This window comes from Schistocerca cancellata, chromosome 11, assembly GCF_023864275.1.
Source record: "Schistocerca cancellata isolate TAMUIC-IGC-003103 chromosome 11, iqSchCanc2.1, whole genome shotgun sequence".
Lineage (NCBI taxonomy): Eukaryota > Metazoa > Arthropoda > Insecta > Orthoptera > Acrididae > Schistocerca > Schistocerca cancellata.
Window position 1 is genome coordinate 124991160 of NC_064636.1, and position 24957 is coordinate 125016116.

Here is a 24957-nt window from a genome sequence, read left to right on the forward strand (position 1 = left end):
TGTTTGGTTGTTTCAATCTACTATCTGTTGTAAATTTCCCAGCTCGTGTGCAGCAGGATAGTAGGTCACTTATCAATGACATTTTCATAGACAGTGCTCAGGCAGAAATAATGAATGTGTACCCAGTTGTTAATGGGCTATCTGATCGTTATGCACAGTTAATGGAAATAACACATATAGCACCTTACGGGCTTCAGGCAGGTTCATACAAGGCAGGGAGGCTTATTGATGAGGACAGGGTACAGAGTTTTAATAGAATGGGATGAAGTATACAGATAAAATGATGCTGATGACTAATTCAATTTATTCCACCGTAAATTTGTCTCAATATTTGAGTGTTGCTTTCCTGAAACGTTATCCAAAACAGACATTACAAAGTCAAGTAAGCTATACATTACTAAGGGAATTAAGATATCGTGTAAGAGGAAGAGGGGAACGTATGGAAAGGCCAGAGTAAGTCAGGATCGAACATTACTTGCTTACTACTGTAATATTTTAACAAAAGTCATTAAAAAGTCGATAAGCTTATGTGTTCTAACAGAAATCAATAATGTGGATAATAAGATTGAAATCATATGAAATATTGTCAAATGGGAGATGGGGCAGCATACCATAGCAATAAAGCTAAATGATATTGTTGTCAGTGATAATTCACAAATTGCAAGTATTTTTAAGAATGACTTTCTGAATGTAACAGCAAAAATCGGGTTAAAGAGGTCAGTTGAAGAAGCAATAAAATGTGTTAAAAATGTCATTCCCAAGCACCTTAGGCCTTTAGAAATGGCACCAACATCCTCCACTGAAATTAAGGGGATTATAAATATACTGAAAAACAAGAGCTCATGTGGTGTTGATGGAGTCTCTAACAGAATTTTGAAGTGTTGTTCTAATTTAATAAGTGGTCCTTAGTGATATTTGTAATGCTTCGCTGGCACAGGGAATTTTTTGACAGATTGAAATACGCAATTGTCAAACCTCTTCAAAATAAATGGGGTCAAAAGTGACTTAAATAATTATAGACCCATCTCATTGCTGACTTCATTTTCTAAAATATTCGAAAAAGTTACGTATTCAACAGTAGTCTCACATTTAAGTGAAAATAATTTACTCAGAATGTCACACAGTTCGGATTCCTGAAGGGTTACTCACTGGGAATGCTATCTACACATTTACCCATCAAATAGTACAAGCCCTCAATAACAAATTATCGCCAGGTTTTTTTGTGATCTTTCCAAGGCATTTGTCTGTGTGGATCATGTCACACTCTTAGAAAAACTCAGGTTTTGTGGAACTGAAGGCTATACACACAACTGGTTTGAATCATACTTAACAAACAGAAAACAAAAAGTTGTGCTGAATAACACAAATAATATTGGGAGGGTGGTAAATTCTTGTGAATGGGGAGTTATCACAAAGGGAGTCCCACTGGTTCAGTTTTGGGTCCTCTGCTGTTCCTTATTCATGTGAACGACCTCTCACTTAACGTTCAGCAAGCATAACTAGTACTTTTTGCAGATGACATGAGCGTTATAATATATCCCATTCCAGAAAAAGCAGCTGAAGATATTGTTAAGGATGTCTTTCAAAGAATTATTAAGTGGTTCTCAGAAAATGGACTCTCCCTTAATTTTGAAAAAAACTCACTATATCCACTTCTGTACACCGAATAGAGTCATACCGACCATTGATGTAGTGTATGAACAGGGCTCTGTTAACAGGGCAGTTTTCTCCAAATTTTTGGGTGTTCACATTGATGACAACTGTAAGAATCATATTACTGAGTTTCTCAAACAATTAAGTTCAGCTTCTTTCGCTCTTCATATAATCTATAGTCTTGCTAGTAAACAGATCAAACTCAAAATATACTTAGCATATTTCCACTCAATAATGTCTTATGGAATAGGTTTCTGGGGTGACTCACCACTTAGACATAAAGTATTGATTCCACAAACGAGAGCAGTGAGAATAATTAGTGGTATTCACCCAAGGGCGTCATGTAGGCACCTATTCAAGGAGTTAGGTATTTTTACTGCACCCTCAGAATACAAATATTCAGTAATGAGATTCGTTACAAATAATCCATGTCAGTTTGCGAAGATCAGTGATGTTCATACGTACAACACTAGAGGGAAACATGACCTTGCCTATCTGTTATTGAAGCTGTCAGTTGCTCAAAAAGGAGTACATTATTCAGCAACAAATATCTTTGATCATTTGCTCAACAGCATAAAGCGTCTGGCAAGTAGCAGATCAACTCTTAAACCTAGCTTAAAATCATTTTTATGGACCACTCCCTCTATTCTATGGACGAGTTTCTGTTTCAGAACCGGTAAAAAAATAAATAAATAAAATTTTTACCTCTAAATGTAGTTGCATGTGTAGAACCAAAATTTCAGTAATATTAATATTAGCACTATTCATGAGTGCATATATATCTTGTAATCTGACTTGTTCCACATCATATCGATAAAATAATCGCGAAAATGATCTACAGAACATGACATAACCAAACTAAACTAAACTATGGCATTAGATGTCTACACACAGGTAATGTAATTCACACAATAACGGCCGCTGATTTGCGTATGCTGTGTTGGCGCCCGATAGCGACTTAGGTGGGAGTCACATCAGACGAATTTGGTCTCCGAGACGTCAACGTGAATTCACTAAAATGCTCCTCGAACCACTGTAGGACAATTCTAGCTCTGAGGCATTGACAGACTGTTTCAAGATGATATCACCGTCGGGTGACACATCAGGCATGAAGGGGTGCAAGTGGTTCGCAGCTGGCAGCGTGTCTTCAGTTACTACCACAGGTCCCATGCAAGCACACGAAAATGTCTCCTGTAGCATAATATTGCTCCCACCAGCCTTTATCCGTGGCGCGCTGCGCGTTTCGAACCACCGTTCACCAAGTTTCTTCACCCTCAACGGGTGACTGTGTGATGTGCAATGTCCAGTCACGGCATAGTCGGTGCGATATTTCTAGATTGTACGGTCACTACCGAAAGGAACGTGGAAGAAGATTTCATCCCCATTATCCTAAGTGAATCTGATTTTGACAAAATGTGATTCATGCAAGACGGAGCTCGAACCCGTCGAAGCAGGATAGTGTTTGATGTCCCTGAGGAGCAGTTCTGTGCCGCTTTCAGCCTCTGGCGCTTCCAGAATCCACTGGCATGGGCCTTGATTGGCCACCATATTCTCCAGATCTGGACACATGTGATTCCTTTTTGTGGGGCTATTCTACAGACAAGATGTACAACAATAACCTCAAAACCATTGCTGAGCTGAAAACAGCCATTCAGGAGTACATCGACAGCATCGATGTTCCGACACTTCAGCGGATCATGCCGAATTTCAGTATTCGTCTGCGCCACATCATCGCCAATGATGGCATGCATGTCGAACTCGTCATAACCTAAATACGCACATCTGTGGTGACGTTTACATGTTGAATAAAGCGTGTGCACGCCGCAGTTCGTAACTAATTTACGTTTGTTTCATATAGTTCAATAATTGTCATCCTGTGCGTTAACCCATAAGCTACACCAATAGTATCAATTTCGTAATTGAATGAAAAAGCTACAGCCATCCTTATGATGTTATTTATTGTATGGCTACTAGTTTTGGCACTTCAGCGCACCATCTTTAGGCGTTAGCTGATGCTGATGGGGTTAACACCATCTGCATACACGATGTATCAGTGGCCAACATTGCTGGTTTATGCAGACTACCTGTAACAGTGGAGTTGTTCTCCAACAGTCAGCTATCAGAGTTGACAGTCAGAGATAACACCATCCATATACATGATGCATCAATGGCCAACATAACTGGTTTACACAGCCTACCTGTAACTGTGATGTCTCTCCAACAATCAACTGCCAGAGTTGGCAGTCAGAGATAACACCATCTGTATACACGATGCGTCAGTGCCCAACATAACTGGTTTCCACAGACTACCTGTAACTGTGATGTATCTCCAACCATCAACTGTAAGAGCTGACTACGAATGGTTATAGAGGCAGCATGATAGTTACAGGTAGTCTGTGTAAAGCAGTTATGTTGGCCACTGATGCATCGTATATACGGTTGGTGTTAACCCTTTCAACATCAGGTGAGGCCTGAAGATGATGCCCTAAAGCGCCGAAACTGGTAGCCATACAATAAATGTCGTCATAAGGACGGTTGTAGATGTTAAATTTTTTTTACAACAGTGAATGGCTGTAGTCCCTCAGGTCTTGAATCACGGATATTGACATTCAAAAAGTAGTGTGAATGTCTTTATTTACTTCGATTAATAATACAGACAGTTTAGACGTGGAAATGACGTCGTAACTCTTAATCTGAGAGCTCACAGTCGTGTTTGAGGCGTTATGTCTATCTTAACCGGTAGGTTCCACCCCTAGTATAAATATTTTGATAAGTAGTACAGACATTTCATACATAGGAATGACAATATGATTAGTGCATTTTGCCTTCAAGCAAGTGGGAAACAAATATAGAGAATTAATCATCTTGCAAATAAGAAGATGGGCAACTCTGGGATACATACTAATTGCCTGTTTTGTTTTTCATGTGCGAAAAAAATCTTGGAGGAGAAGCAGTCTAATTTGATGGCTGGTAAAATACTAGGTCGCGATTAGGAGATCAGTATGTGTGTGCGTGCACGTGTGTGTGTGTGTGTGTGTGTGTGTGTGTGTGTGTGTGTGTATGGGCGGGTATGTGTGTGTGTGTGTGTGTGTGTGTGTGTGTGTGTGTGTGGGCGGGTATGTGTGTGTGTGAGTGTGTGTGTGTGTGCGCACGACTGTGTATTCCGCTGATGAAGCTATGTGAATTTAATGTGAAAGCTGATGAAACTGTTCACGTGTTCTGGTGACGAAGCTGTGTTGCTTCTATGAATTCTGACAACATGGCGGATCTGGGATACATACTAATTGGTTGTTTCATTTTAATGTCTGGTAAAAACTGAGTGTGATTTGTGCTCCTACATATAGGGGTATTTTCCGCTTTCTGCTTGGCCGGTTTCCAAGAAAATCGTGTGAATTTAGCAGGAGTTGGAAAGTGTAATCCCAAGGTGTTATACTGGGCTAAGATTGGAAGATCTAGGTACACTATCCGGACACCTGGCTGAAAATAACGTACAAATTTGTGACGCCCTACATCAGTAATGCTGGAATTCAATATGGTGTTGGCCCACCCTTAGCCTTGATGACAGCTTCCACTCTCGCAAGCATACGTTCAAACAGGTACTGGAAGGTTTTTTGGGGAATGGTAGCTCATTCATCACGGAGTGCTGCACTGAGGAGAGGTATCGATGGCGGTCGGTGAGGCCTGGGCACGAAGATGGCGTTCCGAAACATCCCAAAGGTGTTCTGTAGGATTCAGGTCAGGACGCTGTGCAGGCCAGTCCATTACAGGGATGTTACTGTCGTGTAACCACTCCGCCACAGGCCGTGCTTTATGAAGAGGTGATGGATCGTGTTAGAAGATGAGATCGCCATCCCCGAATTGCTCTTCAACAGTGGGAAACAAGAAGGTGCTTAAAACATGAATGCAGGCCTGTGCTGTCATAGTGCCACGCAAAACAACCCATGATAAACACGACCACACAGTAACACCATCGCACCCCATTTTCGCCATTGGAACTACACACGCTGGCACATGATGTTCGGCGGGCATTCGCTGTACTCACACCCCGCCATCGGATCGCCACATTGTGTGCCGCGATTCATCACTACACACGACGTTTTTCCACTGTTCAATGGTGCAATGTTTATGGTCCTTACACGAAGCGAGGCGTCGTTTGGCATTTACCAGCGTGATTTGGGGCTTATGAGCAGGCACTCGACCATGAAATCCGTTTTCTCACCTCTGTGTTAACTGTCATAATACTTGTAGTGGATACTGATGCAGTTTGCAGTTCCTGTGTGTTGGCCTGGATAGATGTCTGCCTATTACACATTACGACCCTCTTAAACTGTCGGCGGTCTCTGTCAGTGAACAGATGAGTTCGGCATGTACGGTTTGGTGCTGTATGTGTCCCTTCACGTTTCCACTTCACTATCACACCGGAAAAAGTGGACCTAGGGACGTTTAGGAGTGCGGAAATCCCCCATATAGTTGTATGACACAAGTGACACCCAATCACCTGACCACGTTCGAAGTCTGCGAGTTCCGCAGAGCGCCCTATTCCGCTCCCTCAGGGTGTGTAATGACTACTCAGGTCGCTGGTGTGGAGTACGTGGCAGTAGTTGGTAGCACAATGCACCTAATATGAAAAACGTATGTTTTTGGGATCGTCCGGATACATTTGGTCACACAATGTGTGTACCTGTTGGCGTAGAAGCTGTCTGACAAGCCTGTTTTCAGGAAAGCGATTTGGCTCTGTTGATGGGGAGATGCATGATGTCGTCATCCGAGCCAAGCCTCCCCCACACTGCCGTCAGCTACACTCGTCACTGTCTGAGGAATGGCAGCTGTACATACCTGGTCCTGAAAGTGGGATGCTCCCCTACACACAAGCGCCCACGTTTACTTAGGTGTAGCTTGACACACACAAGCAGAAGTAGAGTTCTACAAGAGGACTTGCCGAAAAGGAACTGACAAATTGGAGAAATATTTTTAAAATATTGGACACATATACAGTATAGAGTTACAACATATTAGAAACATAATCCATTCTGTTACACAGTCAAATCCTGCATAGGCAACAGTGTACCTAAACTATTAATATTCATCAACAGATAATACTCTTATTAATCCTGGCAAGCAAGTGGTAGAAGAATACAGGAAAAACTTTGACAATGTTGTACTTAACATCAGCAAACACTAAGGGTTACAATATTACACTACTGGCCATTAAAATTGCTACACCAAACAGAAATGCAGATGATAAACGGGTATTCATTGGACAAATATATTATACTAGAACTGACATGTGATTACATTTTCACGCAGTTTGGGTGCATAGATCCTGAGAAATCAGTACCCAGAACAACCACCTCTGGCCGTAATATCGGCCATGATACGCCCGGTCATTGAGTCAAACAGAGCTTGGATGGCGTGTACAGGTACAGCTGCCCATGCAGCTTCAACACGATACCACAGTTCATCAAGAGTAGTGACTGGCGTATTGTGACGAGCCAGGTGCTCGGCCATCATTGACCAGACGTTTTCAATTGGTCAGAGATCTGGAGAATGTGCTGGCCAGGGCAGCAGTCGAACGTTTTCTGTATCCAGAAAGGCCCGTACATGACCTGCAACGCGCGGTCGTGTATTATCCTGCTGAAATGTAGGGTATCGCTGGGATCGAACGAAGGGTAGAGCCACGGGTCGTAACACATCTGAAATGTAACGTTCACTGTTCAAAGTGCCGTCAATGCGAACAAGAGATGACCGAGACGTGTAACCAATGGCACCCCATACCATCACGCCGGGTGATATTCCAGTACGGCGATGACGAATACACGCTTCCAATGTGCGTTCACCACGATGTCGCCAAACACGGATGCGACCATCATGATGCTGTAAACAGAAACTGGATTCATCCGAAAAAATGACGTTTTGCCATTCGTGCACCCAGGTTCGTCGTTGCGTACACCAGGCGCTCCTGTCTGTGATGCAGCCTCAAGGGTAACCGCAGGCACGGCCTCCGAGCTGATTGTCCGTGCTGCTGCAAACGTCGTCGAACTGTTCGTGCAGTTGGTTGTTGTCTTGCAAATGTCCCCATCTGTTGACTCAGGAATCGAGACGTGGCTGCACGATCCGTTACAGCCGGCGGATAAGATGCCTGTCATCTCGACTGCTAGTGATATGGGGCACTTTGGATCCAGCACGGCGTTCCGTAGTACCTTCCTGAACCCACCGATTCCATATTCTGCTAACAGTCATTGGATCTCGACCAACACGAGCAGCAATGTCGCGATACGATAAATCGTAATCACGATAGGCTACAATCCGACCTTTATAAAAGTCGGAAACGTGATGGTAGGCATTTCTCCTCCTTACACGAGGCACCACAACATCGTTTCACCAGGCAACGCCGGTCAGCTACTGTCTGCGTATGAGAAATCGGTTGGAAACTTTCCTCATGTCAGCACGTTGTAGGTGTCGCCACCGGCGCCAACCTTGTGTAAATGCTTTTAAAAGCTAATCGTTTGCCTGTCACAGCATCTTCTTCCTGTCGGTTAAATTTCGCGTCTGTAGCACGTCATCTTCGTGGTGTAGCAATTTTAATGGCCAGTAGTGTACTTAACAATGCAATCTCTAACCAGTGAAGTGTATGTATTTGCAAGACGATATAAAAGTCCTGTAACAATAAAATCCGATGTATTTCGAAGAAAACTAAAAATAAGTTGTCAAGGAAAGGAGAAAACGTATTTAAAATTAAAAGAGACATATTAGACATGTTACATGAGCAACATAATTTACATCCATGTTCAGAAATAAAACAGAATACCTTAAACGATTGGAGATACAACGTTTCATATTCACAGCACATGTACATTAGTACGTTCTGCAGATGTGGGCTGGTCGGTTGGCTGAGCGGTTCTAGGCGCTACAGTCCGGAACCGCGCGACCGCTACGGTCGCAGGTTCGAATCCTACCTCGGGTATGGATGTGTGTGATGTCCTTAGGTTAGTTAGGTCTAAGTAGTTCTAAGTTCTAGGGGACTGATGACCTAAGATGTTAAGTCCCATAGTGCTCAGAGCCATTTGAACCATTTTTTTTGCAGAAGTGGTAAGCATTTGAACAATGTCGGCCCGGGAATTTGAGGTCAACATCGACATCACGGCGAAACACCACCTACCGGTAACATGTGCCTGTTGCTCTCGTTGTCGCTGCAAACCGAAGATAATGGGTCAGTGTGACTCGAGCAGTGGTGCAGGATGGGTAAGAGGCTTATGCGCGTAGTGTACCGTCAAATGAGTGAGTTTCAAAGAGGGTGTATTACTGGCATGAGAGAATGTGACGCGTCCATCGGGGAAATTGCTGCTCTTGTGGGACCAAGTGCCTCGGCAGTGCAACGGGTGTGTGCAGAATGGTTCACGGAAGGCCGCAGAACACGACGAGATGGGCCAGGTCACGCAATCCAGCCAACTCCCTGATAAGATAGACGCGTCATCCAAATGGCATTCCAGGACAGATTTGTGTGCTCTTCGGCTGTGCCGCAACAGTGGAACAGTGTAACACACCGTACACTGTCAGGGGTGACAGTCCGTCGCCGTTTGTTTTGTTACGGCACGGGTTACACTTGCGCGTCGTCCACTTCTCCACCTGCCATTGACGAACGTGTATAAACATGCTAGACAGCAATGGTGTATGGAAAGACGTCACTGGGGACATGAATAGCATCATATAGTGTTTTCCGCCGAATCCAGGTTCTGTTTGTTTGAAAACGATGCCCTCATTTTGCTTCACCATACACAGGGGGAGCGGTGTCACAGTGATTGCATTTGCACGAGGCATACAGCTCCAGTTCGAGGCCTTATGGTGTGGCGTGCCGTTGGGTACAGCCACAAACCACATTTGGTGCATGTCCAGGGTACAACACCACAACTCTCTGTGTGGTCATACGTTTTCTACGTGTTTTACGATGTATTATTAGTTGTGCTGCATACTATTCTTGTAAATATGTTGTCAAGCTGCAAATTTTCTTTGTTATTTTAGAAACATAATACGCATGGAATGTTAACATTTTGTAAATAGACACGCTGGCCTAGTCAGGGAAAAGCTACTGTCAAAGAGCGTAATAAGTTGTAAATGCATTATCGCTGGGCGTGTGAGCGCGCCAAAAAGAAGGAGAAGTTGGGAGTTGCGAGCAGACGATTGGTGTCGTTGGTTGTGTGTATTCGCCGGTGTGGCTGTGCAAAAGCGCGGAGGCAAAAAATCTGTTTCCCAAGTGCGGAGCAGTGAAAACTGAAATGATTGTTTTGGCGGATGTTTAATACGGGCAAGCTATGTGTATGGCATTTATTGGGCACAGCACAAATGCAGCAAGAGTAATTCGCATAACATCAAGAGTACTGTGGGCCCTTGTTATTGGCTATGGTATGGCAAGAAGATCAACCTGTGCCCTATTTTACCGCTGAATGAAGCCGCTCGACAAACCAACGGCATCATAAAGTGAAGTAGACCTAGACTTTTTATAACTATAAGTGTAACAGGCTGACCAGCGTACTTGGAATTTTATTGCTTATATAACACTGTTTTCGTGCATATTGTCACATAAATAATCTTCATACGTCGTTATCCAAGTATCACAGTACCTTACAGTAACTTTCATAATCAAAAATTTCTAGTAAAACTTTACTTAATGTGGACACTGAATTTCACTGTCAAAGCGTAGTTTCTAATTTATACCTTGTGGCACAATTTACAACAGTCCTTACCAATGAGTAAATTCACGCAATCTTCCTGCTTGCTACAATTACAACAGTCAGTATTACGGTGAGTGACGTAACAAAAGTTTCTATCCACAGCCAATAGACAATCGTACTGTAATTGATTCTTACCCAAGACTGCTCAAAGTTCAGTTTCTATTTAATTATTCGTGTTGTGGTGAGAAATTGCCGACCGTTGCTTATTTTCATTAATGACATACTTTGAAAACCTTTTTCCAAATTTCCCACTAACTACTGTTTATTAAAAATTAGTTTACGTAACAAAAACATATAAAATTAACCGAACTTTGTGTCTAATCGTCATTGCTAAAGTACTGAGCAGTGGCGATTCGGTTATAACTTCATCTACTTCTCTCGGTTTAATATTATTCTGTGGATCAAATACCTTTTCGCCACAGATTAGGGTCATATAGAAAAGTCTGATTAGACGTAGAGACAGGAGTGAGTCAAGGGCACTGTGTCCAGTGTGACCTACGTGAATTACATCCCGCGGCTTGTAGCCATACCCTTTGTGCACAACACCCCAGATGCTGCTTTCCAGCATGACAATGCACGACCGCACTCTGCTGCACGAACACGTGCCTTTTTGGTGGCAGTGCTGTGAACCAATGCCAACCACCACAGATGAACTTTGGAACCAGGCGAATACAGCATGATGCCTATACCACAGGACGCCATTCGCGGGTTAAGCGTGTCGATGCCATCACGCATGGAAGAAGGAATCAGGCCCCATCGTAGTCCCTGTGGCTACTAGGCAACAGGATGCATGCTGAACCGACGTGACTGAAGTGCTAATCATCTATGCAGGTCATATTAATTAATGTAGATGTCCTGTGAATGTGAATGTACTTTCTCTAGCCGTTCAAGGTGTTCTGTTTATTCTGATCATGAGAATGTTTTAATGGCAACTTAAATATTTTGTTTGGAGAACACTTTCTACCCCAAAGCAAACTTTTTCACACAGGGATTCTCAAAATTGATATATTTGTCTGTAAAATGCAGATCATGTTGGTATCGTTACTGCACACTATTACTCTATTTCGTATTACTACACTACAGTCTGCCCCCAGTATCTGAGTGGTCAGTGTGACAAAGTGTCAGTCCTAAAGGCCTGGGTTCGATTCCCAGCTGGGTCGGAGATTTTCTCGCTCAGGGAGTGGATGTTGTGTTGTGCTAACCGTCATCATTTCTTCCCCATCGACGCGCAAGTCGCCGAAGTGGCATCAAATCGAAAGAGTTGCACCCGGCGAACGGTCTACCTGACGGGAGGCCCTAGTCACACGAAATTTATTTTACTACAGTACAATATTGCTTAACTTTAGTTAGTCTATTTTATTTCACTTAAATAAAGTGTCTGTCTTAGCTTCGTTCTGTATACTAGTTGACTCATATCTGTTGGACCCAATGAATTCCGTTCGTGGGTCTTAATATAACACGAGGAAGCAGTCTGTTACCATTTCTCGTAGGTATTTACCACGGTGAAGCAACCCTATCAGTCATCTTCTAATGTTGTTGGATGTCGATAGATTTTTCTCTTCAGCAGCTAACAAATGTTCAAGTCAGCTGACGAAAGGCTCTGAATGATTGACAAGTATTCCTTTACAGAGTGAAATACGTTTTCCTTCCAACTTAGTTTGGATATCTGAGAATTATCTATTACATATCTCCTTTCTGATGAATGTCTGCAGACAACGGAAACTGCACAATAGTAGACACCTTTCCGTGTCTTGGTTTAAGAAAGTATAATCGAAATGGAAATCTTTTCTCTTCGCTTAAAGATTGATACAACAATTTCTTTAAACCTACTATTTGCTTTCTCCCTGTACGCAATCTGGCGCGCTTTTGAAAGAGCTGAAAATGTTTGCACTTGATCCCATTTAATTTCCTCTAAAACTGTCTGCAAGTGAGCTGCACTGAGAAAGTTTTCGTGAACAGTTCTCTGATGATTTTCTGTGGTGTCGTTGCAGATGGAGATCACCGTTTACAAGTGGGGCAGTACTGGTGGATGGCTTAAATTTTACGACCTGACCTTCACCAAGCCATTCGACTACTTGCTGACTAACTTCCCGGCCGTCTTTGAGTACATCTGGTACCCCATGGGCATCAACAAGAAGCCTGTGCCTGCGGCAAGTATCCAATCACGACTCTGGACGGAGCGTATCTTCAGAAGCGTGAATGACAAACTGCATGTAAAACATCCATTAAAGTGATACTTAGAAGGCTGCTATTCATACTGGAACATCTAGAACAGCTCCATATAGTTTTATTTAATGTCATGCTTTGTGAAACTCGTTTACGATGACTTTGAGGAACGGCAATAAGAAAAGGAATATGTTCGAAATTAATCAGTTTGACGCCTTTCTGGTGTTAAGCACCTCTCCTACAAATTATCAGATCCTAAAATTGAAACTGGAGGCAGACACTAATGTGTAAGCAAAACGTTGTCAGTTTGAACTAGAGATGAGATATGAACAGAGAAAAACACATTACTCGCACCAGCTGAAGTTTACGGATACTTTCTTGCATGGAATGTAATAAAACTCCTTTCGTGAGAGTTTAGTTTAATTACTTTCATGTTCTGTGCACTGTAATTTCGACCTCTGACTACGATGTGGAGAGAGTCACTTTTGCAGCTGTAATGCATGTTCTCGCCGAGAAACAAGACAACTTGCTGACCATTTGTGCTGTTGTCTTAACTGTCTCAATACACTTTTTTGTATTGTATATCTCGCACGATCTCTCTAAAACAACATGAGTGCCCACGTACACAAACACACACACACACACACACACACACACACACAAGGATTATTAACAAGTAGATACAATTTCAGCCAGAGTTTGATGTTAATTTTATTTAGCATCGAATTCCTTTCTGTAGTATACTATGGATTAGTGGTGGGTAGGGTAAGTCAATTCTCCTTGTATAACTGAATTTATGAAGGGTGCTGTTGTTTCTGAACGTGATTTATTACGGAAAAAAATTAATAAGGTAATAAATGTGCTCTGAGTCTTGTGTTGGTGTGCCGAAATCAACCGTAGAAAGAACCTCCTCCGAGATGGCCTCTTTTCCTGAGAATACGTATCACGTATGTCTGGGAAACGCCTTTCTATAATACCACTGGTCGTGTTTTTCTTGACAATTGTGCACGATCTTGTTCAGCAAGACTGAAGACTTCTTTTCTTTACCCATAAGAAGATTTTAAGGACTTTTTTTTATTGGAATGTCAACAATTTGTTACCTGAAGACAGCACTGTGATGTCATGAAACCAGTCGCGATTAGTAAACCATTTTGACGCATCTGCTGCCGTTTTCATCGTTCGAAATGCATCATTACAGCTGTTGCTACCCCTCATACCAAGTGATTTGTAACGTGTTATACTACCTACAGAAAACTGCCCTCCTTAATTTGTCCACTTACAATGTATGAATATTTACCCACAAAAGATTTAATTTAACGTTACCTGACGTCATGTCAAGAAAACGCTAATACAGCCCCGGATCTACGATATTTTGGGACCAGAGCCAAGACGTGACAGTGGCGGCTTCCCGCCCCGCACCCTCCCCCTCGAGAGTTTGAGATAGACAGCCAGAAATTTAAAAAAAAATCGGTTTTTCAAAAATATGTTCATTTCGTAACGCACATCTTTCTGAAGAGTATGATATATAAAACATACATATTCGGCGAAATGTAAAACACCTTATTTGGTCTGAAGTGTGCCACAGTGCAGTGCCACAACTTCATCGCAATAAAGACAAGAGAGAAGCAAGACACTACACATTTCATCAATCCTTAGGTCCCAGCATTTTTCTCTCTTATCTCGCTACAGCTTTCACGGCGTGCTTTCCTTTCTGCGAAAGAATCTACATATATAAAAAAAAAAAAATTGCATCACCTTCGGTTCCCAGAGTTCCGGAACCTGTACAGAAAATTGGAATAGAGATCAACAAAAACATCATTTCCGTCCTTTTTATTGCTCATGAAAACCATACATTGCATCACCATACAACGAGACCTTCAGAGGTGGTGGTCCGGCCTGCTGTACACACCGATACCTGTAATACCCAGCAGCCTGTCGACTTGCATTGATGAATGCCTGTATTCTTCGTGGCATACTATCCACAAGGATAGGCAATCTTGGTCCAGATTGTCCCACTCCTCAACGGTGATTCGGCGTAAATCCCTCAGAGTGGTTGGTGTGTGACGTCGTTCATAAACAGCACTTTTCAATCTATCCCAGGCATGTTCGATGGGGTTCATGTCGTTATCCTGAAGGAAGTCATTCACAAGATGGGCACGATGGGGGCGCGAATTGACGTTGATGAAGACGAATGCCTCGCCAATATGCTACGGATTTGGTTGCGCTATCGGTCGGAGAAGGGCATTCAAGTATTGTACAGCCGTTAGGGCGCATTCCATGACCACCAGCGGCGTACGTCGGTCCCACATAATTCCACGCCAAAACAGCAGGGAACCTCCACCTTGCTGCACTTGCTGGACAGCGTATCTAAGGCATTCAGCCTGACCAGGCTGCCTCCACACACGTCTCTGGCGATTGTCTGATTGAAGGCATATGCGACACTCATCGGTGAAGAGAACGTGACGCCAGTACTGAGCTGTCCATTTGGCCTGTTGTTGGGCCCATCTGTGCCGCATTGCATGGTGTTGTGGTTGCAAAGATGGACCTCGCCATGGACGTCAGGAGTGAAGTTGCGCATCATGCAGCCTGTTGCGCACAGTTTGAGTCGTAATACGACGTCCTGTGGCTGCAGGAAAAGCATTATTCAACATGGTGGCGTTGCTTTCCTCCGAGCCATAATCCGGAGGGAGAAGTCATCGACTGCAGTAGCAGCCCTTGGGCGGCCTGAGCGAGGCATGTCATCGACAGTTCGTCTGTACATTCTCCATGTCCGAACAGCATCGCTTTAGTTCACTCCGAGACGCCTGGACACTTGCCTTCCTGGTACAAAGTAACAATGTGGACGCGATCTAACCGCGGTATTGCCCGTCTAGGCATGGCTGAACTACAGACAACACGAGCCGTTTACCTCCTTCCTGGTGGAATGGCTGTAACTTATCGGCTATCGGATCCCTTCCTTCTAATAGGCGTTGCTCATGCATGGTTGTTTACATCTTTGGGAGGGTTTAGTGACATCTGTGAACAGTCAGAGGGACTGTGTCTGTGATACAATAGCCACAGTCAACGTCTATCTTCAGGAGTTCTGGGAACCAGGGTGATGCAAAACTTTTTTTGATATGTGTATTACGCCATCAAAGTTCGTGAAACATTTTGCTACGTGAAAAATTAAAATGGTGTTGCCTAACACTGAAAAAGTTGTTAATACGAGTAGTACCCAAGACTGGCGGGGTTTCTCGATTTGATTACGTCTATTTTGTCACTGTCTGCTAGATAAAACGAAATACGCCTTTTTAATATTGAAGCAGTTGTAACACTCGCCAAATAGGCGCGACTGCTTTGGCACAAATGGTTATGTTTATCTACCTTATTTATATAAATAACACGACAGAATATAACTCACAAAGTACGAATATCAAATGCCTATTATGCTTACTACAAGCAAAAATTTTATGTTAGGAGTTTCACTTTTCGTTCATAAGCTCCAATTTCTCAAGCATGAGATCGAGAAGTAGTAGTAGTACGAAATTTTTGTGTTCTTCCATATAATTTGTGTGACGTTCTCGTTTTTTCTCCTTACTCGTTCTAACAAGCAATCTTACCATCCCTATTTCTGTAACTATTCCTGCCATTGTCAAACCCAGCCAGTATCACCTGTTTAGTTATCCCGCGTCCATTCTCCGGTTAGGCGTTTTTTACATGTTGGTAAAAAGCATTTTCCGCGCTATTCCGAGAATAGAATTACGCTACTGCTAACCGGAGACTGTGCAACTGGCCCTTAGTAGTGTAGCAATCTAACAAAAATTTGCTCTCAAAATTTCATTTTCTTGGATACATCGGGGAAATAATATGTAATTTTCTTTACCTGATGTTGCTGTTAGTCGCTTATTTCCACTCTGGTTGTCTGAATCTATGGACTTCGCTAAATGTTACAATAAGGCTCATCATTTGCACACCTAATCAACCACATAAAAAACAGCGATTGGTATTCACCCGTTCTCGTTTATTGGGATCGGCTCATACAGGCACATCCTCTTTTGTCTGCGGGAAAGTTATTAACTTCTGGATGCGACGGGGTTTCCCTGGCAGAGACATCGCGTACTCTATGCACGCATTGAGTCAACTTATGATACGTTCAGAAATGAACTTAGAATGTTCGAAAATCAATAGGGATATGTTTCAGAATCATATGAATAATCGACACGTGGGCTGTCGCTTTGTAAAACAAGATTTTTTCTTCAATAATATGAATTTGGCGCCCCTTGAAATTGCCGTCCTGGACAAATAACCCAGGGGAAATGTTCGCGAACGATTGTCACTGACGTCCGTTCTGTGTGATGTGTGACGCCTTCTTGTTGGAATCAGACATCCCCAACACACATTTCTTTAAGTTCTGGAGGAGTAGCTGTCTGAATCATCTGGTCATAACATTCAAAAGAGACCGTAACTGCCCTACCATTCTCTTCGAAAAACCATGGGCCAATAATGTCAGTTTTTGATAATGCCCACCAGACAGTCACACGTTCCGTAGGCATGGGCTCCTCGTGAAGTTCTTGGGTTTTCGTGCCACTCCAGTATGGCATGTGTTGTTTATTCACGCATCCAGGGAAACGAAAATGTGCCTCGACGCTGGAGAAGACGAGGCTGTCACGAGGCAAGTTTTAGATCAAGGCTTCACAAGCGGTTTTCTGTGAAGCGAGAACGTGTGTCGTAAGAGTGTACACTAGTCTCAGTGTGTATGCTAGAGTTTTTAAGCCCTCGTGGAGATTTCGCCTCGCTGTGCGATCAGGAACAGCAGGAGCAGCTGCACGTTTCCGTGCTCGTAGCCTGGGGGAGTTGAAAATGGCCAGTTGTTGAAGATCCTGGTTTCTTTCCCTGTATCCACAAACACGTACACCCACACAACAATCGATTTTCGATCAGGAACGCAACCTGCAGGCGAGATATTAAACCATTCCCTGAACCCTCACTAGGCTGTGATGACAGAATGGCCATTGGAAAAGAATGATATTGCAGTGCCTGTATAGTTCAGAAGTAGGACGTGATGTTCTTAGGGACGAGCACTCTTGCGTGACTAAGGAACGTTGCATCGTGCTTCTGAACGACACAGGCTTTTCCTTTTTTTCCTTTATTGTTATTTTGACACCTTATACAAAGGTAGACCGGAAGCGGCAATACTACGTCGCTCTTCGGCCATAGGTAATACATTTATTACAAGTGGAGACATCGAAAAACGAAACAACACGGCGCATAGACACCAGTAGACACACAAATTTAAAAATACATGAAGTCGGTCACAAGTGCAGCGCTCTGGCACTAACAGAGACGACAGAAACGGCGCACGTGAATGAAGGAGCACAAATGACGAAACACTGAATCACTAACACGATGGTACACACAAAACACTGGCGACGATCTCCGGCGCGCGAATGTTCACTTGACGTGTACGAGTCCGGGGACCTGCCAAAAGGGGAAAAGGTGGGGGAGGAGGGAGAGGGGAGGGTGGAGATACCAGTGGCAGAGGAGATGGGAGGGGGGGAAACAAGGTAGGGGGTAGGGGAAGCCTGGGGAGGGGAGAGGGGCAGGAAGGGAGGAAGGAGAGAAGGGAGATAGGGTGCCGTCAGGAAAAAAACACAGGGTGTGGAAGGGTAGGATCAAAGTTGGTAGGAGGGTTAGATGCAGGGGATGAGGGCATCACCAGGGAGGGGCAGTTGGTGGAAGCCACCTTGGGCGAAGGTATGGAGTGTGGAGAGATAGCATGTGGGATGTGGGAATACAGGCACAGCAGTGGACAGGGGTGGGGATGGATGGGAGAGACAAGCAGGTGAGGGGGATCAAGTTTACAGGAGGTGAAGAGGATCCATATCGGTTAGAGGAAAAGGAGGAAGTGCGGGAACAGAATAAGGTCATACAAGATCCGCATGGGGGAGGGGAGATGGGTGCGATGGGCGAGGCAGAGCGCATGGCGTTCTAGGATTTGAAGGGATTTCTAAAAGGTTGGAGGGGCGCAGCAGAGGATAGGGCAGATGAAGGATTTCTAGGTGTGGAGGATGGTGCAGGGGGCCAGACCCCATGTGCGGCCAGAAAGGAGCTCAAGGAGACGGAGGCGGTAGCGTGCCTCAGCTTGGATTGTCCAGAGATTGGGGTCCATGAGAGGTGATGATCAAGGGTGACGACAAGGTACTTGGGGGTGGGGGTGACGGTGATAGGACAGCCAGAAATGGTGATATAGAAGTCGAGGAGACAGAAGGAAGGGCTGGCTTTGCCTACAATGATCGCCTGCTTCTTGGAAGGATTGACCTTGAGCAACCACTGGTTGCACCAAATGGTGAACCGGTCAAGATGGGATTGGAGAAGGTGTTGGGAGCGGTGCAGGGTGGGGGCGAGGGCAAGGAAGGCGGTGTCATTGGCGTACTTGAGAAGGTGGACAAGGGGTGGAGGCAGTGGCATGTCTGCCGTATACAGATGGTAGAGAAGAGGGGAGAGGACGGAACCTTGGGGCACACCGGCGGAAGGGTGGAAGGTGCAGGAATCTGTGTTATGGATGCTGACATAGGAAGGACGTTGGGAAAGAAAGGACCCTATCAGACGGACATAGTTGACAGGTAGAGTGAATGTTTGGAACTTGAAGAGGAGACCAGAATGCCATACACAGTCGTTAGCACGCTCAAGGTCGAGGGAGAGGAAGATGGTGCAATGGCGGGAGTTGGGCTGTTCGGAGAGGAGATGAGTGAGGTGAAGGAGAAGGTCATCGACAGAGAAGGACGGTCGAAAGCCACAATGGGTAGTGGGAAGGAGGCGGTGCTGGCGGAGATGTTGGTGGATGTGTCGGGTAAGGATGGATTGCAGGACCTTGCTGAAGACCGAGGTAAGGCTGACGGGATGGTAGGAGGAGACAGCAGATGGCAGTTTGTTGGGTTTCAGGAATATGCTGCTGATATGGTTGCACTAACGGTCGGAGGATGGCATTCACATATCGTACAGCCGTTACGGCGCCTTCCATGATCACCAGCGGCGTACGTTGGCCTCACATAATGCCTCCTAAAAACAGCAGGGAACCTCCACCTTGCTGCACTCGCTGGTGTGTCTAAGGCATTCAGCCTGACTGGGCTGCCTCCAAACACGTCTCTGGCGATTGTCTGGTTGAAGGTATATGTGACACTCATCAGTGAAGAGAACGTGACGCAGTCCTGAGCGATCCATTCGGCATGTTGTTGGGCCCATCAGTACCACGCTGCATCTACATCTATATCTACATGGATACTCTGCAAATCACATTTAAGTGCATGGCAGAGGTTTCATGGAACCACCTTCATAATTCTCTATTATTACAAGTTGGTGATTGGAATTTTGTGAGAAGATTCCGTCGCAACGAAAATGTCTTCTTTTAATGATGTGCAGCCCAAATCCTGTATCATTTCTGTGACACTCTCTCCCATAATTCGCCATAATACAAAACGTGCTACCCTACTTTGAGCTTTTTCGATGTACTGCGTCAGTCCTATCTGGTACGGGTCCCACACCATGCAGCAGTATTTTATGAGAGGACGGACAAGTGTAGTGTAGGCAGTCTCCTTACTAGGTCTGTTACATTTTCTAAGTGTCCTGCCAATAATATGTAGTCTTTGGTTAGCCTTCCCCACAACATTTTCTATGCGTTCCTTCCAATTTAAGTTGTTCGTAATTGGAATTCCAAGGTACTTAGTTGAATTTACAAATATTAGATTAGTCTGATTTATCGTGTACCAAAGATTAACGAATTCCTTTTAGCACTCATGTGGATGACCTCACACTTTTCGCTATTTAGGGTCAGCTGCCACTTTTCGCACCATTCAGATATCTCTTCTAAGCCGGCCGGTGTGGCCGTGCGGTTCTCGGCACTTCAGTCTGGAACCGCGTGACCGCTACGGTCGCAGGTTCGAATCCTGCCTCGGGCATGAATGTGTGTGATGTCCTTAGGTTCGTTAGTCTTAAGTAGTTCTAAGTTCTAGGGGACTGATGACCACAGATGTTAAGTCCCATAGTGCTCAGAGCCATTTGAACTAAATATCTCTTCTAAATCGTTTTGCAGTTTGTTTTGATCTTCTATTATTCGATAAACGACAGCGTCATCTGCAAACAACCTAAGACGGGTACTTCGATTGTCTCCCAAATCGTTTACATAGATAAGGAACAGCAAAGGGCCTGTAACACTACCTTGGGGAACGTCAGAAACCACTTCTGTTTTACCCAATGACTTTCCGTCAGTTACTACGAACTGTGACCTCTCTGACAGGAAATCACAAATCCAATCACATAACTGAGACGATAGGCCATAAGCACGCAATTTCACTACAAGCCTCTTGTGTGGTACAGGGTCAAAAGCCTTCCGGAAATCTAGAAATACGGAATCGATCTGAAATCCCTTGTCAATAGCACTCAACACTTCATGTGAATAAAGAGCTAGTTGAGTTTGACAGGAACGATGATTTCTAAGCCGGCCGCCCTAGCCGAGCGGTTCTAGGCGCTTCAGTCCTGAACCACGCTGCTGCTGGGGTCGCAGGCTCGAATTCTGCCTCAGGCAAGGATGCGTGTGATGTCCGTAGGTTGGTCAGGTTTAAGCAGTTCTAAGTATAGGGGACTGATGACCTCAGATGTTAAGTCGCACAGTGCTTAGAGCCATTTTTTATGTTTTCTAAACCCATGTTGACTGTATGTCAATAGATAGTTTTCTTCGAGGTAAATCATAATGTTCAAACACAATATATGTTCCAGAAATCCTGCTGCATATAGACGTTAACGATATGGACCTGTAGTTTAGTGGATTACTCCTACTACCTTCCTTGAATATTGGTGTGACTTGTGCAAGTTTCCAGTCTTTTAATACGGATCTTTCGTCGAGCGGATATGTGATTGTTAAGTATGGAGCTAATCCATCAGCATACTCAGAAACGAACCTAGCTGGCTTCCAGTCTGGTGCAGAAGACTTGCTTTTATTAAGTGATTTCAGTTGCTTCACTACTCTGAGGATATTTACTTCTACATTACACATGTTGATAGTTGTTCTTGATTCGAACTTTGGAATATTTACTTCGTCTTCTTTTGTGAAGGGGTTTCGGAAGGCTGTGCTTTGGCAGCACTGTCTTCGGTAGTATCTCCATTGTTATCGCGCAGAGAAGGCATTGATTGTTTCTTGCCACTAATATACTTCACATACGACCAGAATCTCTTTGGGTTTTCTCCCAGTTTTCGAGACAAAGTTTCGTTGTGGAAACTGTGAACTGTGGATTTAATTTCAAAGAATATTCTTAAAATTCTACTTTATTTACTAGCGATTCATCAAGAACATTAACACATTTAGTCACACTATGTGAGCGTGGAAGTAGTTGCCAGGGAGTAACTTATGAAATCAAAATAAAATTGCTTTCAACAAATGGGAATTTTATTCCTAAAAGCATTTTTTTTAGAAACAGATTTAAAACATCAAGTTACAATTTATTCAGAGGCAGAAAGAAACAATTTTTTTAGTGTATGAGCTTTCGGGTTGAGAACCTTGCCGTTCCCTTTAGACGCGGCCGTAGTTACGACCGCTCACAACAGCCTCTGATAGACTACACTGGTGCATATCTGCAACACTACAGATTACCGTAAAGTAAAAGTTTTAACAATTCACACAAGCACACAAACTATGCACCCCAAAGGAGGGATGGAAATGGTACAAAAGACTAAAGTTAATAGATAAACGTGCCACTGGAGGTGCAACTTGATTTTAACTTCTAAGAAAGTCTTAAGGTGGAAGAGTGGCGAGTTTATTTACTAAAATGACCATTTAAATAAAAGCCCATGAAATGGAACCTAACATAAAATTATGCAAGGTTGGCCAAACATGCTCTACAGTACACATATACCGCCTCTCCAGATGATAGGCAAGATAAAAACATATTTAAGGAATTAGGCCGTTAGCATTAAATTCGTTCACACACCGAATCCGAGAAATATGACAGAGGCAGCTCCGAACGACAGACAGACACTAACTGCCTAACAAATGCGGACGAGAGGCAGAGGAGCAAGCAGGGGACGAGCGACTGACCCAGACTGACCCACTGGCGAGCTCACAGCGCCCCTCAAATGCACGTGAACAGCCTACCTTTCCCCTTTCCCACCAGAGGGAGACACCAAAGCTGCGACTGCCACAGCGGCGCCACCGCCAGAAACGGAGGGCGACTGCTTCACACTACGCGCTGCGGCGCGCTCTTCAAAACAGAAACTTTTACCACGCCTCAAACTGTTATAAGCATCTCGCATTGAAGTCCGCGCTAAATTTCGAGCTTCTGTAAAGGATCACCAATCTTGGGAATTTTGCGTCTGTTTAAATTTGGCACGTTTGTTTCGTTGTTTCTGCAGAAGTGTTCTAACTCGCTTTGTGTACCAAGGAGGATCAGCTGCGTCGTTTGTTAATTTATTTGGAATAAATCTCTCAACTTCTGCCAATACTATTTCTTTGATTTCAAGCCATGTCTGATCTACTCTTATTTTATTAATTAGGAATGAGTGGAGATTGTCAAGTGAATTTTTATTTGCCTTTTTGAATATGTATATTTTTAGTTTATTTTTTGAGGATTTGGGGATTACAATATTCAGTCTCGTTACGACAACCCTGTGTTCACTAATCCTTGTATCGGTTTTGATGCTCGTTATTAACTCAGGATTATTTGTTGCTGAGAGGACAAGTGTGTCTTCACAACCGTTTACTATTCGCATGGGCTCATGAACTAATTGCTCGAAATAATTTTCAGAGAATGCGTTTAGAACGATTTCGGATGATATTTTATGCGTACCTCCGAAATGAAACATGTATTTTCGCCAACATATCGAGTGTAAATTAAAGTCACCACCAACTATAATCGTGTCGTGGTTGCGAAGATGGACCTCGCCATGGACGTCGGGAGTGAAGTTGTGCACAGTCTGAGTTGTAACACGGCGTCCTGTGGCTGCACGAAAAGCATTACTCAACATGGTGGCGTCGCCTTCAGGGTTCCTCCGAGCTATAATCCGTAGGTAGCGGTCATCCACTGCAGTAGTTCAGTTCATAACTAAAATTGCCATTGTGATTTCTCAGAATTTTTGCAAAATAAATAATAACTTTCGTTAGTTTCGTGTTTTTCTTACACTAACTAGCACTACTCCAGTACCCAAGTATACGACTAGCTACGTAAGAAATTTTGTAAATTTTTGTGTCATTTCCTTACAGCGGAGGACTCCAGAAGATATTTATTGCTGAAAGTTTTTCAGGCATTTCTCTTTAGGAGCGTCTGTCTGACTTCTGTAGTAGTGTGGGGGTGTAAATTGCATCTTGCAGGAGCCACAGGGTAAAGGGTACATCTCAGATTAATCCGTTGCGCAGAATAACAGAATAGCAACCCCCACTCACACAAGAGCCACAGTGGCAAAAAGTCAGATGCCCCTTCCACAACAGATACGACACTGCTACGGCGTCACAAGGCACGCAGTCTTGATGTTGTCCTTGATTTGCAGAGAACGAGAGTCCATATTTTATTGGAAAATACGTCCAAGTTCTCATTCACATGAACAAAAAATACAAAAAATATGCAAAGTTTCGAAATTTTTTTGAGACAATGAAAAGACATACGTTCAACTATATTTTAGATTTTCGATACAAAAAAGAAGAAAATGGAGCCCATAATCGAGGCCTGATCGAGAACCTACGAGTTTGAAGTACACCTGCTGCGTAGAGAGTAGCCTCTAGAAGTTATCTCAACTCAAAAATGGATAACATCAGTAGATACTACACTAAATTTATGGGAGCTTGTACCTAACTACAAAGAAACAACATTAAATTTAGCGATATGATGTTAAAGCGAACTCTGTGTTGGATTTTTCTTCTTACTCTTTATGGCTTTACAAAAAGTAGTTATTGCTTTTCGGGAGTCAAAGTTAGAAGCTAATAGGTTGAACCGTTTTTATTTTATGCTGCATGGAGTTTTAAAAAATCGTTTCTCGAGGAAAACCATGACTAAAGTTTAAGCCTAACTTTTATATTAATTATTAGCTGAATTTGCGTAAAAACTATGTCATTATACACTTTTGATGTCGCTGAACACAAATCTGAAGATAGATTTTCAAAATTCAAAATCGATAATCCATTATGGCTGACCGAATATTATCTATTGGCCAATTTTAATCAAAATTTGATAAAAATAGTGTTTTCGTTACTTATGTTTAATCTGCAGCCGGCCGCGGTGGCCGTGCGGTTCTGGCGCTGCAGTCCGGAACCGCGGGACTGTTACGGTCGCAGGTTCGAATCCTGCCTCGGGCATGGGTGTGTGTGATGTCCTTAGGTTAGTTTGGTTTAAGTAGTTCTAAGTTCTAGGGGACTTATGACCTAAGATGTTGAGTCCCATTGTGCTCAGAG

The 24957-nt window shown here is 43.6% G+C and overlaps 1 protein-coding gene across 3 annotated transcripts in view; it reads left to right on the top strand.

Annotated features, from left to right (window-relative positions):
• Positions 1-24957, top strand: part of LOC126108725 (uncharacterized) — a 122254-nt gene that overhangs the window by 45038 nt on the left and 52259 nt on the right. For all 3 annotated transcript variants that reach the window (XM_049914058.1, XM_049914059.1, XM_049914060.1), the window contains exon 3: positions 12374-12532. In XM_049914058.1, the coding sequence (XP_049770015.1) occupies positions 12374-12532 (159 nt within the window). The remainder of the gene's footprint in view (positions 1-12373; positions 12533-24957) is intronic.